Source organism: Nelumbo nucifera, chromosome 6 (genome assembly GCF_055504915.1).
Source record: "Nelumbo nucifera cultivar China Antique chromosome 6, China Antique-T2T, whole genome shotgun sequence".
NCBI lineage: Eukaryota > Viridiplantae > Streptophyta > Magnoliopsida > Proteales > Nelumbonaceae > Nelumbo > Nelumbo nucifera.
The window spans coordinates 15677546-15696842 of NC_142654.1; the positions used below are offsets into that span (position 1 = coordinate 15677546).

Here is a 19297-nt window from a genome sequence, read left to right on the forward strand (position 1 = left end):
AACTGCAAACAAAGATACAAATAAGCTTTATAGTTTATTTTTTATCATAGTACAATCAAATGACCCTGATTTTTTGTTGATACTAAATATAAAATTTTATTAAAGAAAGAAGGTACAAAAATAGATAATAAGGAATCACTCACCGACAAAGTAGGAGAATAACAACAAGTATCCTACTTTCACCAACAACAGCAATCCTCAACATGACCACCCCAAGAAGCAAAAATTAATAAAAGAAATTATACACACTAATGGTACACCTTGTGATTCTAAACCAGATGATAAGAATCATTACAAACAAAATTGGACAACAACGAATTAGAGGACCTTGATTTTAAAGACCACTCCTTGAAATTGTCTACCCTAAAAAATCTGTCATCATGATCCACCTTTAAATCTATGATGCCCACATATGGATATGGATGCAACACAGATACAGGAAATGGGGATACGACTCTCTGCTTCCTAAAGTTCTGTAATATGGATATCCCATGTAATATAACCTTATAGCATGGATCTGTATCTAGTTCTTTTTTTTTTTTGTTGTTGATAGATGGATCAGTATCTAGTTTTTGAAGCTAAGCAAATAATTTTGCACATTTTATCATTCCCTATATAGTTGGGACAAGGCCTAGTTCTCAACTTGAGATACCATTTTCTTTTACATATTTTAAAAGTGTTAATGCTTTAGAATACATCTATAGGTGTCCATGCAGTATCCAGTATTGTAGCCTGTAAGCAGTGTGTCCAACATTGATCCACTAGGCATGTATAGGTAATTGCTATACCATATCTTTCACACCTGCAATAACTTATAATACGTCCTTGAGATCCCATCCCATACACCATCACCCTACTCATTACCTCACTGCCATCATAACCCTTGCTCATACACCCATATCATTGCCACAGAAACCCTTAACCATTAATCATAGAACATGTATATTGCTCAAAAATCATAGAACATGTATAAAACCTTTGAAGCCCTTTTTGCAACACAGCATTCTCCATTGTCTTTAATGGACAAAAGGATGTCCTTAATGGACAAAAAACTCACATTTTCTTTGAAAGTGCACCAATTCATAACTTAATTAATTTTTTTTCTTTGGATGTGCACCAGTTCATTTGAAGTAATGGTTTATTTCCTTCCCACAGACCTTTCAAAGGAAGTCATATATAAACGTTTCTTGTGTCTCACCCACCAAATAGAATAACAAATAGGAAGAAAAGTACATAGGAGAATTGAAAATGTTCTTGTGATCAAGGTATCACCCTCAGGCAAGCAGTTCCCCTTCAAGAGGACCAACCAATTAGTCAGTTGAAGGAACCCCAGCCATCATAATTAGTCTTTCGATAGTAATGATGTGGTTGTCTAGGATAACTAAGTTTTGACTAGTACAACCTTGTTAGAGTAGACCATGTACAAACAAATAATTAGCCAACTTGTTGTCAGAGTAGGAAAACAGATAATCAGTAGTACTAACTAAAGAATAGCCTCAAAACAGTAGAGGTCAAATATAGTATAAATGTATAATGATCGAAAACAAGACCATTAAACCATTCATACGCCAGAGACAACTCCTACGTAAAAGAAAAAGAACATTACACAATACTTGTTCCATCAGGGCTCTGATATAAGTAGACTGCACATGGACCTAGGCCCCAGAATGTTTAGCATGAACGGCCAGTCTAACACGAGATTTTACCACCACACCAAGCTATGAACCCTAAAGTCTACCCCTCCACGTAGCATCAGCAAAAATAAACTTCCAAGTGGGTCAAGAAATATCTAAAATTTCTTTCGATCGGCTTTACGTTCTACCTCACCGAAGAAGATTTAACGCACTATTTTTATTATCATTATACTTTACAGGATTGAAGCGCAAAATACTCTCGCAAAGCTCTTTGCACCTGCAAACCGAGAAGACTCCAAAGCTACCAATTAAAGTTTAAAGCCCAAAACATTAATTTAAAACAAAAGAAAGTGACAAATAGTTTAACCTCTTGAAAACCCTTTTAGGAATTTATACCACAGAACATATACAGAAAACCCACGTATAAGGAATTAAATCAATATACTCCTAAAACCATATCTATCATCATATCACGGCCACAGGGAAAGAAGAAAAAGAAAAATATGCCGCTACTTAAAATGAAATTACAAAGTCATCACCAATCCCCGAATACCCATTAGAATATCTCTGGGGAAGTAAAGAATGCACAGAGTATGGAGAAGACCCATGTCACTCACAGATCAACTTCGCAGTTCTTTGGTCCGCCGGACAAAACCCCAGTCTGTGTGTTCGAGGAAAACCCGACCTTCAGGTCTTCGCAGAAGACCCTCAAAAGATGCCTCCTCGTCCGCCAGGCGCCGGCCTTGAACCAAACCCAAGCCCCGATATTAACATTGAAACTTACGGACCCGCTTGACCGGTCCGAAGCCAATGCACTCGCAGCATCGCCGATGTAACCAGACGAGGCCGCAAACCTGGCCCGCACCGTGGTCTCGTTCTTCTTCCCCTGGGACAAAGGGGGGAGGGAGGTATCAGAGAGGGACTGCCTACGATAAAACAAGGTGGAAAACATGTTGTCGTAGTGAACGCTCATCTTCTTGTTAGGGTTCCTGACAGTGAAGCCGACGTCCCAATTTCCGGTGACCTGAGAATTGTTGATGTTCAAAGAGGAAACGGAGACCGAATCGACTCGGAACTCGGGTACATGAGGATGGAGAACGAGCCACACGATGAAAGTGATGGCGCCGATGATGAGGAACACGGCAATAATTGCGGCGATAAAGCGGCGGAAGAAGGTAGTGCGCCGTTGGTCGTAAGGCGGGGTATAGTATGGATTGGTGTTGTAGTAAGCTGCTGGCAGTGGTGCGGTGTACGGGTAGGATGTGCCGGTGGCGGTGGATGCGGCGGAGTAGCTAGACTGCGCCGGAGGGTAGCCGTTGGAATTGTAGCTAGATTGCCCCTGGTGGTAGCCTGGTGGATAGCCTGTTACTGGTTTGTTTGGATCTTCCATGGTCGAACCGAAGTGGAGAGCTTTCTCTAAAACAAACGACTGAAGTCGAAGCAAGTGAAGGAGAGAAGTACCAGAGAAGAAAATCAGAAGAAGTGGATCGGGAAGTTGAGCTAAGAGTCAACTACCGAATTAAAAAGTAGCAGAAGCGTAAGCGCGTCGAAAAGATCATTCCAGAATTTGATTCCATTTCGAAGTCTTGCTACACTGAGGTCTCTTTTTATTATTTTTTTTTACGTTTTTTAATTTTTTCTAGGATGGCAATTTCCCCCGTAAAACCGGGCCCCCGCCCCGCCCCGAACGGATCGGGCGGGGATGGAAAAATAATTTTTCTCTAAACTGTGGACGGGGCGAGGACGGGTTTTGTATATAATTCTCCCAATTCGCCCGAATTCAAAAATAAATTAGTAAAATATCTTTAGGTTTAATATTAATATTTAAAATATTTTTAATTTTTTTCTAAATTTTTTAAATTTTAGATTCTATAATTTTATTTTTGAATTATTCATAAAGTATTATAATTCAATTCTAAAATACCCCCAAATTCCTCTTATATCGTATATATAAATTGTCCATAAAATATATAATATTTAAGTAATTGTCTTGGAGTGGAGAAAATTCGGGGACTCACTGTCCGTGATGGGAAATGGATGCCCCGCCTTGCCACTGGGGATGGGGCGGGTATGGGAAATGGATGCCCCGCCTTGCCACTGGGGATGGGGCGGGTATGGGAAATGGATGCCCCGCCTTGCCACTGGGGACCGGGAGGGGGTGACCCGCCCCAAACCCACCCCGTTGCCATTCCTAGTTTTCTCTTTGAAGGGTAAAAATAAAATACAAAACTCTCCCCTCAAGTTTCCAACAATCATAAAAACCTCTTGTAAACATTCACTTTATCAAAAATCTCTCTTACATTTTTAAAGAATTCGACAAAAACCTCCCTTCCGTCAATGAGAAAGAAATAAACGTTAAACCGGTGAATCAAATTTTCAAAATACCTATTTTAGTGTTTTTCAAATTAGTTTGCATCTATTTTTACTGATACCGCCACATGGCCGCTCGTTCTCCTGATTTGTTGATGACACTTCTATCATCACCGTCAAAACTAGTGTCCCCTGGACCCCTTCACCAGCCACAAGATCAGTGCACCCTCTACAAGGCTAAGCTCATCTGCAGTTTTTGTCATCTTTATGATGGCCAAGAAGCCACCTCTGTTGGCATGGAAGCTGCCATCACGAAGAAGGTCTGAATCATCACCGCTATGCCGGAACCCTTCTTGAGTCCTTTGCTGAACTGATGGATATATCGTCAAGATGGTTGCTCTAAGGGAAAGGGAGGCTCCATGCATTTCTACAAGCAGGACTTTGACTTCTATGGTGGGTATGGAATTGTTGGTGCAGAAGTACTTCAAAGATAATACTATCACGTTTGTTATGTACGGTGATGATGCGGCCAATCAAGGCCAGTTGTTTAAAGCACTCGATATGGCAGCTCTTTTTGATCTTCTCACAATTTTGGTCTATAATTGAATGAGATAAATAAGTAATACAATTTTACTAAGGGCAATTTTTGGACCATAATATCAATAAAAGTAATATTTTTAATAAAATATCAAAAATAGGTTAATTTTTTAAAAGTAATACCAAATAAGGGCAAAGATATTGTTCATCTTCTTATTCTTGTAGAAGCGTCGCCGCCTCCGGCAATGCCTCCATCTTTGCCCAACACTGCCACCTCCGCCCACCTCCACCTATTAGGCTATTATTGTAAGCGACTATAATTGAACCACCATTATAGTCACCACCACCTCCGCCTCTACCTCTGCCCGACGCCACCACCTCCGCCCAAATAGAAAATTTCTTTGAGTTTTCGATTCGAAGTTGTCTTGATGTCCAATTCCAAGTGATGGTCAAAATCGTCATCGTCATTATGGTGGTCAAGGTAGCCGAATCTCTGGAGATAGCATTTAACTTGGTTGAGACCTTTTACTCTGTCTCCCTTGTGGCATCCTTCTAACTGACACAAGAACTAAAATGCTTCTGGTTTGTCAGCTTCGCCATGACCATGAGACTGAGAGAAGGAGAGGGAAGACGAGGAGGAGAGGGAGGACGAGGAGGACGATAAGAGCATGCCTTTGCACCCACTAATGGAAGAGGCAGAGGAGAGAGATACATTCACAACTTCTCTGAGTTGTTGATAAGAGCATGCCTGAGAGTTGTGAAAACTTCTCTAAGAATGCCTCCGCTCAAACTCAGAGAAGTTGCTCATGCCTTTGCACCCACTGATGGAAGAGTGCATTTCGATTCGGAGGAGCGATGGACAAATGGTATCAGAGAAGTTGCTCATTGATTACCGCTACCACTTCAACTTGTTGTTCCATCCCAGCCTATCTCGTCTTGCTCCTGCACATCATATGAAGAAATAGTTGCCTTTTAATGGCGATCCAATTACCATCTCTGGATTCTTTCAAAAGATTGAAAGCTGAAAGGAATCGTTTTCGGTATTTAGCACTAATATACATAAATCCGAAAACATTTTTTTGTAGGACTAGGAGTGGTAAAAGATATTTCGCCCTCTAATATTAAAAAAATCTAGGACCTACATACAGAACAACACAGACAGATAATAAAAGAGAGAAAAAACGAGAAAAAGCAAACGATGAGAATAAAGCCTGGAATAGGAAGATGAAATCTGCAGGTAGAATCTTGTGCACTTGGGAAAAGGTAGAAGGCACATGACGTTTATCTATTATCAATGCTTTTATAGAGGAAAGACGAGATAATATAAGAGGGTCTGGGTTTGACCTAATGGTTGAGCTCTGCTTAGAAAATGCAAATGAGAAATATAACACTGCAGTTCTGGTGTTTGTTTGATTCTATGGTTTTTCTTCTTCTACAAGAAGAAGATGATGAACAGTATCTTTGCCCTTATTTGATATTACCTTTAAAAAAGTTAACTTATTTTTGATATTTCATTAAAAATATTACTTTTATTGATATTAAGGGCCAAAAAATTGCCCTTATCTGATATAACCCCTAGTTCTTATGCTGGCGGTGGTTAGAATCCACAACATCATCAATATAAAGATCATTGTTAAACGAAGCCTGTAGTTCATGCCAACAAATTGGGCAAGAATTGTGAATTTGCAACTAAGGAACAATGCTATTAATCATTAAAAACAATAATTGATTTTTTTTAGTAATATACATAATAGAGAAATATTAGTAAACTACTAAGGATAGTAATACTTAATAATAATAATAATTAATAATATTAAATAACATATAATAATATTAATAATAATTAAGAACGAGTAATAATATTAATGATAATTGATAATATTAACAATACTATTAATAATATTTAATAATAACTCAAGGTTTTTAAAATTGGACCGGACAAGAAACCGTTTTGGGGACCCATTCCTGGGTCGAATGCTCTAACCGTCCGATTCATGGATGACTCATTCTGACTTAAAAATTAAGAAAAATATAAAAAATAAATGGTCAAAAAATGTTGTCTGAATCAACAGTTCAATCACCTGGGTCAACAGGTCTCTAACCAAATCAACGATTTTTTGCCAAAGAGTGGTTTTAGGGTGAACGGAACCGGTTACCTAACCGTCCGGTCTGATCTGATTTTAAAAACCATGATAAATAACTAATAATATTAATAATAATTAAAAATAATTATTAGTATTAATAAAAATAATATTCAGAACTTATTAAATAATAAAATAATAATATTAATAATTAGGGTAAAACACATGTTGCATGGTTTTAGGGTAAAAACACATTATTTGAGAGTAGTGTGAAGGGATCAATATGAAAATAAATGTCCACAATAGCGTGGACTTGTCCATGAGAAATAACCGTAGACGATATTTTACCTTGTGGTGTGGACTGTTCCACGATATATTATGGTTTAATCCACACCACAATGCAACCGAACACTAAGAGAAAGCATGGCTTGTTTCAATCTGCAATATATCATGATTGAGCCACAGTTTCGAAAACCACCTTAATTTTCTGTTGAACATGCCTGGACATAAACAGTCTCTCCTAGTTAGTGAGGGATAATAGAGGAACATGTTTGCCATTTTAAAAATATTTTGATTTTGATAGGTAGAAGATTCCTTGATTGTTCAGCCTTCGTTACAATAAATGAAATGATTAATAGATCGATTTTTAATTGGTTAGAGACAAAAAATCATACACAACGGGCTGGGCAATTTATCACAAATAAGCACCGGCCAGTGTTCCATACGCATAAGATATAGGTCCTGCATGGGCTAGACCTATTCATGGGCCGGGTAGCCCGATGGCCCAGCGCGCACCCCGGTCGGGCTTGGTCATGTAATTAGGCCCGCGGGCCTGACCTCGGGCCTAACATAGTAAGCCCGACTGTGTTACAGGCCAGGCTCGGGATTTGTCAAAAAAGCCCGACCCGAGCCTGGCCCGGTCCGATTCAGCATTATATATTTTATAAAATACATAATATGTATTTTATATATTATAAAAAATATATAAATAATATAATATTTATTGAAATATATATATTTATAATTTAATATATACATTTTTTTATTTTTTCTTTATAATTTCTCTCTCACTCACACTCTCTCTCTATTCAATTGTTTCAGCAGTACTAATAACATGGGATAAATTTCGGGCTCGGGCCCAAGCCCTGGCTTCGGGCTTTTTATGAGGGCCAGGCTCAGACCCAAGTTGTAGGTCCAATGGTCGGGCCGGACTCGGGCTCGGGCCTTAGAAAAATCTATTAATACAGAGTAAAAGCCCGGCTCGAGCCCAGCCTAGCCCGGCCCATGAATAGGTCTAGCATGGGCTCCATATATACAATACACTGACGCTACACTACTACTGATAGGTTGCCCAACGCATTGTACATGATTTTGTCTCGAACCCATATGCTCCAATCTTTATATTCCATTCATTTTCACTTATCATATAAGGTAAGTGAGTGATATATCTTTCACATATTACCATCATTATTAATCAATACCAATTAAATGGAAAAAATGTAAACCAAGATAAATAAGATGAAGAAAATTGTATATCCATCCACTAAATATCCATGTGAATCATCAAAATAGATCTCTCTCTCACTCTCTCATGGTTAGCATTTCCCAAAATAGCTGCAAAACTTTCTATTTTGCCATATTTTACACCTTACGTTACTGACCATTTCTCCATTGAATATCTATATTACTATAAAAAGCACGAATGAGGCCTGAGATTTCTGGAATTTTATTTGACTAAAATACCCCTCATTTTGAATTTAGACACCCTTTATTTTGGGGGAAAATGTAATTTCAATACCATTATTCAATTCATTCAATTCCCTCTCATTAAATTCCATATTTAAGATATTAACTCCTATTGGTTTCTAGAATTTTTATTGGCAAAAATATCCTTCATTTTGAATTTGGACAATTTTCATTTTAGAGGAAAAAAATGTAATTTCAATACCACTATTCATTTCATTCAAATCACTCTCATTAAATCCCATATTTAAGATATTAAGTCCTATTGATTTCTAGAATTTTTCTTAGCTAAAATACACTTCATTTTGAATTTGGACAATTTTCATTTTAGGGGCAAAAGATGTAATTTCAATACTACTATTCATTTTATTCAATTCCCTCACATTAAATCCCATATTTAACTCCTATTCTCTATCATTGAATCCTATATTTAAGGTATTTTTGTATTTTATTATTAATATTTCATTAAATAAGTCCATAAATAATGAAACCATTTCTTTCATCTAGGTGGTGGGTAAGTAGTTCAACTATGTAGGCCAAATGGATCAATCCAAAATGCCATAATTAAATAATAAAAAAAAGCACGAATGAGTTCTGGAATGTTACTTAACTAAAATACCCCTCATTTTGAAATTAGACATTCTTTATTTTGGGGAACAAAAATGTAATTTCAATATCACTATTTAGTTCATTGAAATCCCTCTCATTAAATCCCATACTTAAGATATTAACTCCTATTAATTTCTAGAAGTTTTTTAGCTAAAATACCCTTCATTTTGAATTTGGACAATTTTCATTTTGGGGGAAAAATGTAATTTCAATACTACTATTCATTTTATTCAATTCCCTCACATTAAATCCCATATTTAAGGTATCAACTCCTATTCTCTATCATTGAATCCTATATTTAAGGTATTTTTGTTTTTTATTATTACATTACATTACATTAATTAAGTCCATAAATAATGATTTTCATAATATAAAAAAACTATATTTTTAAAACCAATTCAAAAATGAAACCATTTTTTTCATCTAGGTGGTGAGTAAGTAGTTCAATCATCTAGGCCAAATGGATCAATCCAAAATGTCATAATTAAATATTAAATAATAAAAAAAGCGTGAATGAGGCTTGAGATTTCTGGAATTTTACTTGATTAAAATACCCCTCATTTTGAATTTAGACACTATTTATTTTATGGGAAAAAATGTAAATTCAATACCACTATTCAGTTCATTCAATTTCCTCTCATTAAATCCATATTTAAGATATTAACTCTTATTGATTTCTAAAATTTTTCTTGGCTAAAATACCCTTCATCTTGTATTTAGACAATTTTCATTTTGGGGGCGAAAAATGTAATTTCAATACTACTATTCATTTTATTCAATTTCCTCACATTAAATCCCATATTTAAGGTATTAACTCCTATTCTTTGTCATTGAATCCTATATTTAAGGCATTTTTGTTTTTATTTTTTATTTTTAAGTTCCATTAATTAAGTCCATAATTAATGATTTTTATAATATAGAAACCTATATTTTTAAAATCAACTCAAAAATGAAATCATTTTATTCATCTAGGTGATGTGTAAGTAGTTCAAATATTTTGGCCAAATGAATCAATCCAAAATGGCATAATTAAATAATAAAAATTTAAAATAAATAAATATACAAAAAACATAAAAAACAAAGAAAATCTGTAGAAAATTTTGGATACATCACTATTATTATATATCGTCATACTAAACACAAGTATGATATTTTTTTGTAAACTAAAACTTTATAAAAAGAGAAAAAAGGAAGTATATATGCAATAAAAACACCCAAATAGAGAATGCAAAAAACCGGGCTACACAATGGCAACCCAACAAAAAAATATGATAAATATGAAGTATTTATGAATGATGAAAATAGGATATAAAATTTAAAATAAAAAAATTAAAACCATCTTCTATCTAGGTGGCAGATTAATGATTCAACAATTTGAGTCAAATTGGCCAACCCATGGTGTCATGATTAAAAAACACTAAAAATAAAGAAATACAAAGAATTATGAAAAATACGAAAAATGATAAAACAATTTTGTGCACATGTATAAAATTATATATTTGTCATATTAAAAACTAAATGTGATAAATAAGAACTATTGGAATATAAAAAATTAGAAAAATTGATGCCTAATTTATGATTCCACTAACTAGGTTAAATTGTTCAATTAGGCCACCATGTTGATAACCAAGTAAATTGTCTTTTGCAAATAAGTGGCTTAGTTGTAAATGGACTTCGAATCATTGCTACGTGATGGGTTTTCCCATTTGACCACTTGATTTGACTATAAGATAAAACCAATGTTATAAAAATCAATTGCAATTGCATTTTCCTCCCAATTAAACAAAACTTGTAATGCCATAAAATAAATAATGAAAATGAAAATTGTAAAAAATTATAAAACTTATAAAAATTTTTCTTTATATCTATGATGGTAGAACGTAAGATACCAAAAGAATTTTAACCGATCATACTCCACTTGGAATTTTAATGAATACCACTTGATTGGTAGCATATAATGATGCGTTCCGAAAGGAGAAAAATGAGAGAAAGTAGATTGAGATGGTTTGGTCATTTGCATGCAAAACCATATATAAATTTGTTTGATAAGGTGTTTTATTTTATTTTATTTTTTTTGGTAAAATAAAGAGGAGATACACAAGCCTAGGGGTAGTTACGCCCCAAAGATCACAGCAATAAAAAAAAATCTAGAAGACTAGGGAGGGAAGAAGAAGATATATTGAGGGGGGCATTTGAATGGAGAGATTTGTGCACGGTCCAATCTGCTGCTTGATTTGCTTCAATTTAATATTGAATTTAATGTTGAAGGGGATAAAAGAGCGAAGGATAAATTGAGAACTTAGGTGGAAGTAATAAAAAATATGTCTCCATAATTTAACGATAGATATAGAATTGAATGGTGAAAGGGGATTCATGTAGCTGATCCCACATAATCAATTTGGACAAAGCTCTTAGGTCATGACGATGATAACCACATAATTATTTATCATTTTTATTCTATCAATTACACTACGATTTGATCACTTATCTTTGTTACATAAGCTCTAATAAGAACATTTAAATTTTATCATGCAAATGCAACTTAATTATATGCACATTACTAAAACATTACAAATGCTTGTAAAGTATTATTTAGAAAAAAAAAGGATCTATAATGTTTTAATTCTTTCAACTTCAAATCATACCGAAAATTTCAATCCCATTCAACATAATGATCAATGAAGTTGAATTTCCCTTTTTCCCTGGAACCTCCATACCAAGAATTTAAGCAATGCAATCACATTGACTCAACTTCTTTGTTTCTGTTCTCTCTCTCTCTCTCAAATACAAACAATAAGACATTGGTGTTGTCTTCTCTCACAATTATGAATTATCCCACCACCATCTGCCATGAATTGCCAATGAAAACGCTAGCTTCTCACATAAATGCATAGATGAAATGCTTACACACAGACGACAACCGCTTACACACAGTACGTAGTTGCATATATGCATGCATGCAGGTATCTTAGGGAGCCATGCAGCAAGATCCAAGAAGCCTCAACTCATCATCTAGGGACTAGGGGTCCTGTAGGTGGCAGGGACCAATTAATACGTACGTGTGTATCTCGTAACGCCAATGCCCTAACATTCACAAATCAATCATCCCCAATTGTTACACAAAACTGTCATCTCTGTCATGAACGTTAACGACGATGAATGTGAAATTAGCCCAAAGAAGAAGAAGAAGTGGTAGCTATAGCTACTTACTTAATATCACGTAGCCAGCTGCTAGGTACCGTACGTCACACAAAAACCTTGCAGGTCCTATGCTTCCCACTCAATATTCCGGAGGGATGGGTTGAGTTGATTTTGAGGTACATACCGCCGCAGAAAACTTTGATCATTTGTCTCTTCATCTCCCAATCTTCCCTCTCATACGTAACCCAACCGACCACCCTCAGCCTCACAGTTCTAACCATGTACCCCGTCCCCACGTTGTTCTCAATAAAAAAAAACTCAACACTCAGAGGATCGGTCAGGTGGATGTTAAACGTGGTGCTCACCGTCCCCTCCTGCAGGCTATCAATGCGCAGAGGCAAAGCAGGCTGCCCCATGCTTGAGTTGGAAATTTCTGTAAACCCTTGAAGCAGCGTAAGGTTGAGGCTATACAAGTTGAGGCTCATATTACCCGCCATGTTCCTCATTCCCACTCTCATGAAACAATCTATTTTGATGCTGCTTTTAGCTGGTATTTCTGGTTTCTGGGTGAAATACATTTCCCTCACTTCGAAATTCGGGGGCTTTGGACCAAGAAGGAACCAAGCCATCAGGATCACCGTCGCCACTAGCACCACCACCACTGTAATGGCCGTCCATATTGCATACAGGGTCATGGTGGCCAAGCTTAGCAATGGACTAGATTGCAGGTTGTGGGCAAAGTCCCAATCCGGATGCTCTATTAGGGGTTCAGATGTATGCTGCATCATCCTTCCCTTAATTTTCTTTATTCGATCTGTGTACGTAGAAAATTCAAAATTACCCAGAGACAGAGACAGAGAGTTGCGACAAAAAAGAGAACAACCAGTTTAAACCGATCCACATATAGATAGAGGACCTCCGTTAAAAATGAGTGGAGATCGTTGCTCAAAAATCAGCTACTCCGAGTCGTCCTGGGCTAAAACCGTGAATCACGGCCCTCGCTCGATGTATTGATGTAGCCCCACCTTGAATTATTGGATGAAGCTTAATTAGCAAACAACTAGCTAGGTTGCAGGTTGTGGGCAAACTCCAAATCGGGATGCTCTATTAGAGGTACAGAAGATCGGTGCTGGTTCAATTCAATGGATTCATCATCCTCTTCCCTTTTCCTTGTACGTAACTTCTGTAGAAATTTATCCAGAGACACATGCAGACAAGCAGAGAGAGAGAGAGAGAGAGAGAGAGAGAGAGAGAGAGAGAGAGAGAGTTGTGACGAAAACAAAGCAACCAGTTTAAACCGATTCACATATAGATCGAGAACGTTAAAAATGAGTAGAGATCATGCATTGCTCAAAATTCAGCTACTCCCACCTTGAATTTGATGAAGGTGATGTAAGATGGAGCCACAGCATTTCATCAAAGGTCGTGATTTCATGGTTTTAGCCCAGCGCTATTCCAATAAGAGTAGCTAAATTTCTCCTCGAGATCGTTTGGCCTTGTTAGAATAGCCCCAAAGCGAAAGAAATTAAGTCATTTGACTAGGGGTAGTAGCTTGGGTGGAACGATACTTCCCTCATACCAGGATGCAGGATCATTGGCCCCGGACCAATCCAAGGACTGACTGGCCCAACCAAGGTTAGATTCGGTTAAGCATCCATGAAAGAAGCAAATTAATTAACCATATTCACACTGCGATCCAGACAGACCTACTGCAACTGGTTAGGATATACGCAGTGATGAACTTAGGACTTGGGAGGAGTTATCCATGTACTTGATCAAAATTAATTGTTCGATTCACTTGTTCAGACTTAATTCAGAGAAGAAAAATATGGTGGGAGCCATGGACTCTGGGTACAGTGGATTAATTTTAGCTAGCCCAATCAAGTCTAATGAAAGATCAAGAAACATCCATCTTCATTATGGGCTTGGCTTACTAATAATCCTCTGGCATGTAAACCAAATAGTTAGTTGGCCTAGTTTGGAAAGCTTAATTAGCTTTATCTGGGCTTGTAAGTAGTTACATTGGACAAGTTCCCAGAAAAGGCTTCACTGGAGAGCCGCATCCCGCATGAATGACTGACTGTAGGATGATCAATATTTTAGCTCTCAGGTTTTCTTTTATCAAATGCTGCTCATAAGATTTTCACATGGACCCAATAACCTCGCAAAGCCAAAAGCCACAGCGTACGTGAAACCCTCCAAATGGCCGCTGAATTTCATTGGAGCCATATTGACCAAACAGTTCTCAATGCCATAGCCCAGACAAATGAAATTCAAGCTCTCTGATAGCCAATTGCAGGGTGCTCCTCTGCTCACTTTTCTTTTTTCCTTTATTCAATCTGATACTACCTGGTCTAAAGAGTCTGATTGTAAGATCTCTCGGGGGCATTTATACCAAATAACTGTGAAAGAGTTCAACTATGTAAACTGCCCACAATTTTCACTGGAATCCTCCATTATTTTCAACTCAAATATGTGTGTTGTCATCTAACACCATGACTCAGTCTCAAGCAGATTAGATGTTTTTCTCATGCCAACATTATATGGTGAACATTATAGACTGGCTTCATGGTTGGACCCCTCACTAGTGGGACCCAACTGATCATGCGTCGGATCCTCTGGTATATTATTACACTTTAACGTTGTAGGTTATGAGGGTTCACCCAACTAGGCAAAAAAAAACACAACAAATAATTAAGATTGTTTAAAATTCTGAACTCTTCATTTGTACCAGAATTTTTTTTTGATCAATTCTTTTTGAATTCATTCAGTTGGCTTCAAGCCTAGATCACCAAATTTAGTACATAATTTCCCAATCTCTCTCTCTCTCTACTCTACTCTCTCTGATGAACTAAAAGAATCTCTCATTTTATTGATTTCCTCTCCCTATCTCTCTCCATTAATTCTACCATCTCTCTTTCTTTTAAAGGAAGATTTGCCAAAGTCTCATGAAGAAAGAAAAGGGAGAAGAAGCAGAGGCTATAGATAAACCAAGCATTCCCTTGGACCGCCTATAAACGTTTCTTCTCCTGATGATGAGCCAGAGAGCCCAACCCTCAAATTATCGCAGTAAACTCTCACACGCTGATTTCTTGACACCCAAATTCCATTTTTGAATGTAATAGAAGCGGTCATTCTCAGATTGAAGAACATCACCCCATGGCTCCGATCCACTTGCATTATCTCGGCCAAACGCCTTCCATGTACTCCGACTCCGTTGTCAACTTCACACTCAGCGTAGTTTGATTCCTCTTCTCCAAGGAGAAGGGCGGGAGCAATTTCGCAGTCAGAATTCTCTCCCCGAACAGCACAAATGTATGCACGCGGTCATAGGTCAAACTAAGTTTCTTGCTGGGGTTGTTCACGTTCATGGCTACGTCCCATTTGGCCGTCAATATTGAATCGGAGAGGTTGAAGTTGGAGATAGAGAAGGAGTCGACTCTGATCTCGGGGACCTGTGGGCGGAGGGTAAACCACGCGGCGAAGCTGGTCAGACCCATTATGACCGTAAGGACAACCATCAGGGTAATCATACGGAGGAAGAAGGAGCTGTTGGCGTCATGGAGAGGTGGACATGGAGAACTCGGCGGTGCTGCAGTGTATGGGTAGCCACCTGTTGGGTATGCCGGAGGATAGTACACCGGCGGTGGGAAGCCAGAGGCCGGGATATAGCCTGCTGCATGTTTTGCTCGATCGTCAGGCGTGAAAGCAATATAGATCGAGCAGAGAGAGAGAGAGAGAGATTGGTATATTGGTGATGAAATGGAGAGAGACAGAAAGAAGGGTATAAATAAATAGAGGGAAGATGGAAAGAGAGTGGTAACTGTAATTACAGTGTGGAGTGGATTGATTTACGGTGTGATTAATTAAGGAAACCTATGTTAAGAAAATCCACCGGGGGTTGCTATAAAATAAGCGTCGCACCAACGCGTACAAAAGTAGCATAAGCTGAGTGGATGGTTTATGGGATTTTTCGTTTGGGAGGAGCATCCTGCCTCCTGCGTCTTAATGCAAATGCAAGGGTTGCTCATTGCTGTTGTTGTTGGTGCAGGGAGTAAGGGCTTTGTGCTTCCAACGGTTAGTAACGGCTTTACTAATAATGAATACAGGAGGGGTATGAGATCAAAAAGCCTCGTGGCCAGAAGACAACACATGTGTGATAACCCTATTTGTATTTATATTCCTCCCAAACTGAGCCGTAAGAGAGAGAATACAGCAGTCAACAGATGGAGTCCGGATCCGCTCCTCAGTCAATGCACGGTGAGATGTGCCTGTGAGGAGCAGATCCCAATTCCAATTCCAACGGATGATGTGGGTAAACGTACCCAACAGAACATGTGAGATGACGCTAAAATCTCCTTCAAGAATGAGCTTAGACACATTAAGCTGATTAATCAGTTGCAAACCTTTAGGCTATGTTTGGTTTGAAGGAAAAATGTAGGTAAAGGAAGGAAAATGTAGGGAAATCTTTACAAACCTTGTATAGATTTTCCTGTCTTTCCCTTCCTTTCCCTACTTTTTCTTTGAAACCAAATACAGCCTTAAAAAAAGCCGCAAGAGAGTTGAAAGGGGTGGATTCATAAGACCCCTTTCAACTATTAATCTATTATTATACACCCTTAATCTTTTTAATATAAAAGGTTTTTATTAAAATAAAAAAAAATGAGATCCCCCTTCATCTTCTTTTTCCTCTCCTTCTTCCTCCTTTCTCCTAACCCCCTTCTCTTAAAGAGGGATTACGTCTCTTACATTCTCAACTACCTCTAGATGGTGAAATACTTCACGTCAAACTTCTGCATTTTAAAACATTAATTGTTATAGGGATTTTAATTAGCTCTATTGACTCCAATAAAAGTACCATCTTCTTTCACTTAGATTTTTGAACTAAGAATTAAAATACATCAAAGAATACCGACTTGGAACTGACTCTGGTAAGGCTAGTTAGTTCCTATCAGCGTTTGAGTAGAGCCCAGTTCCAAATTCTTGGACTAACAACACACTACTGTCACGTGCGAACGGAAATCCAATGAGTGTACTAAGTACTAACAAAGATGTAGTTGTCACGTTGTCAAAAAACCTAATGATATTTGAAGTAATTCATTAGAAAATAGGGTACACTAATTCTATTTATCAAAACACAAGGTACTTTAATTATTTAACCCTTAAAATAATGCATCAAGGATTTTTTTTTCTTTAATTTAACCCATCCAAATGATGTAATAAATCAATCCAAAGATCTAGGAAATCAAATTAATTCCCTAAGATGGTTGAATATTAATTATCCAATTAACATACCAATATTTCAACAAATCAAGGCATATGTACCAAATCAACCAAAAAAAACCCTAAGCCCAAAGCAATCTCCTATCTAAGGGTGCAAATCAGGTTGTCCAATTTGAAAATGTTCAACTATGTCATGCTCAGCGGAGAAGTTGCACCTCTACTCTTGTGTAATGGACTAATCTCATATCCATGATGTATCAAGTGTACGAGATTTTAACTGCAATCCAACATATTCTGGAATGAGCTTGAGACATAATTTGGATGATTTTTGAGGATGTTGATGTTTTTGTTTGATTTTTTTTAGAAAAAATCATGCATTAATTGAATGCCGGAGATTAGTTAAAATATTGGTATTCGGGAATTAATTCACTTGTATTGATTTCGCGGATGTTTTTCAACCGTTTTGTTGTATTTAATCGATTTTACCCTATTTTTCTCAATAATCATGCATCTGATCCTCTAGTACATAACACTGTAATGTAGTGGTTGGTTATAAGAACCAACTAACTAGCTAGGCAAAAAAACAAAACAAAACAGATAATTAAGGTTTGTTTGAATGAACTCATTTGTACCAGAAAAAAATTAAAAAAAAAAAAACTGATTTCATTCAGTGGGCTTCACGTCCCAGATCACCAAATATAATATACAATTCCCCAATCTCTCTCTCTCTCACTCTCTCACTCTCACTCTCTCTGATTAACTAAAAGAATCTCTCATTTATTGATTTTCTTCTCCCCATTCTACCATCTCTCTTTCTCTTTTTCTCTCCTTTTACGTGCATGACGCACGTCCCATTTAACTGTAAATTTAAAAGAGAAAGATTTGCCACCCAAGACATTTCATGGAGAAAGAAGAGGAAGAAGAACCAGAGGCTATAGATAAACCAAGCAATCCCTTGGACCACCTATTAACGTTCCTGCTCCGGATGATGACTTAGAGAGCCCAACCCTCAAATAATCGCAGTAAACTCTCACACTCTGCTTGCTTAACGTCCAAATTCCGTTCTTGAACGTAATAAAAGCGGTCATCCTCAGATTGAATAACATCTCCCCATTTCTCCGATCCACCTGCATTATCTCGTCCAGAACGCCTTCCATGTACTCCGAATCCGCTGTAAACTTCACATTCAGCGTTGTTTGATCCCTCTTCTCCAAGTAGAAGGGCGGGAGAAATTTCGCAGTCAGAATTCTCTCCCCGAACAGCACAAGTGTATGCACGCGATCATACACCATACCAACTTTCTCGCTGGGGTTGTTCACGTTCATGGCTACGTCCCATTTGGCCGTCAATATTGAACTGGAGAGGTTGAAGTTGGATACGGAGAAGGATTCGACTCTGATCTCGGGGACTTGTGGGGGGAGGATAAACCACGCGGCGATGCTGATCAGACCCATTACGACCGTGACGACAATCACCAGGATAATCATACGGCGGAGGAAGGAGCTGCAGGCATCATGGGGAGGTGGAGATGGAGATCTCGGCGTTGCTGCAGTGTATGGGTAGCCACCTGTTGGGTATGCCGGAGGATAGTACACCGGCGGCGGGAAGGCCGAGGTATAGCCTGCTGCATATTTTGCTCGATCGTCTGGCACGAAAGCCATACGATCGAGCAGGGAGAGAGAGAGAGAGAGAGAGAGAGATTGGTGTATTGGCGATGAAATGGAGAGAGACGGAAAGAGAGGTATAAATAAATAGAAGGAAGATGGAAAAAGCGTGAGAGCTGTAATTAGTAATTACAGTGTGGAGTGGATTGATTTACGGTGTGATTAAATTGGGGAAGTCCATGTTAAGAAAATCCACCGGGTTGGCGGTAGTGGTGTCAATTGGACTGGATTTGGTCCAATCAATGTGAGTCCATTATAAATGCATAGGTCCAGTCCAATCCAATGAATATTTTGAATCATTTTGGACTGATCCAATTCAATGTTTCAACCGAATCCGTTCAAATTCATTTTAATT

General features: G+C 37.7%; 2 protein-coding genes across 2 annotated transcripts; both read right to left on the minus strand.

The window, feature by feature from the left end:
* Positions 1-1942: 1942 nt before the first annotated feature.
* LOC104591349 (NDR1/HIN1-like protein 10) lies at positions 1943-3213 on the minus strand. The gene has a single exon (XM_010250145.2). The coding sequence runs from the start codon at positions 3022-3024 to the stop codon at positions 2248-2250; it is 777 nt and encodes a 258-aa protein (XP_010248447.1). The 5' UTR covers positions 3025-3213; the 3' UTR covers positions 1943-2247.
* A 14707-nt stretch (positions 3214-17920) lies between these two features.
* On the minus strand, positions 17921-19003 carry LOC104591352 (NDR1/HIN1-like protein 1). The gene has a single exon (XM_010250147.2). It carries the CDS (start codon positions 18937-18939, stop codon positions 18211-18213), a length of 729 nt encoding a protein of 242 aa, XP_010248449.1. The 5' UTR covers positions 18940-19003; the 3' UTR covers positions 17921-18210.
* Between the last annotated feature and the right edge of the window lie 294 nt (positions 19004-19297).

Bases quoted from the DNA above. Each gene is read 5' to 3' on its own strand.
- LOC104591349 (XM_010250145.2), bottom strand. From the start codon at position 3,024: ATGGAAGATCCAAACAAACCAGTAACAGGCTATCCACCAGGCTACCAC.
- LOC104591352 (XM_010250147.2), bottom strand. From the start codon at position 18,939: ATGGCTTTCGTGCCAGACGATCGAGCAAAATATGCAGCAGGCTATACC.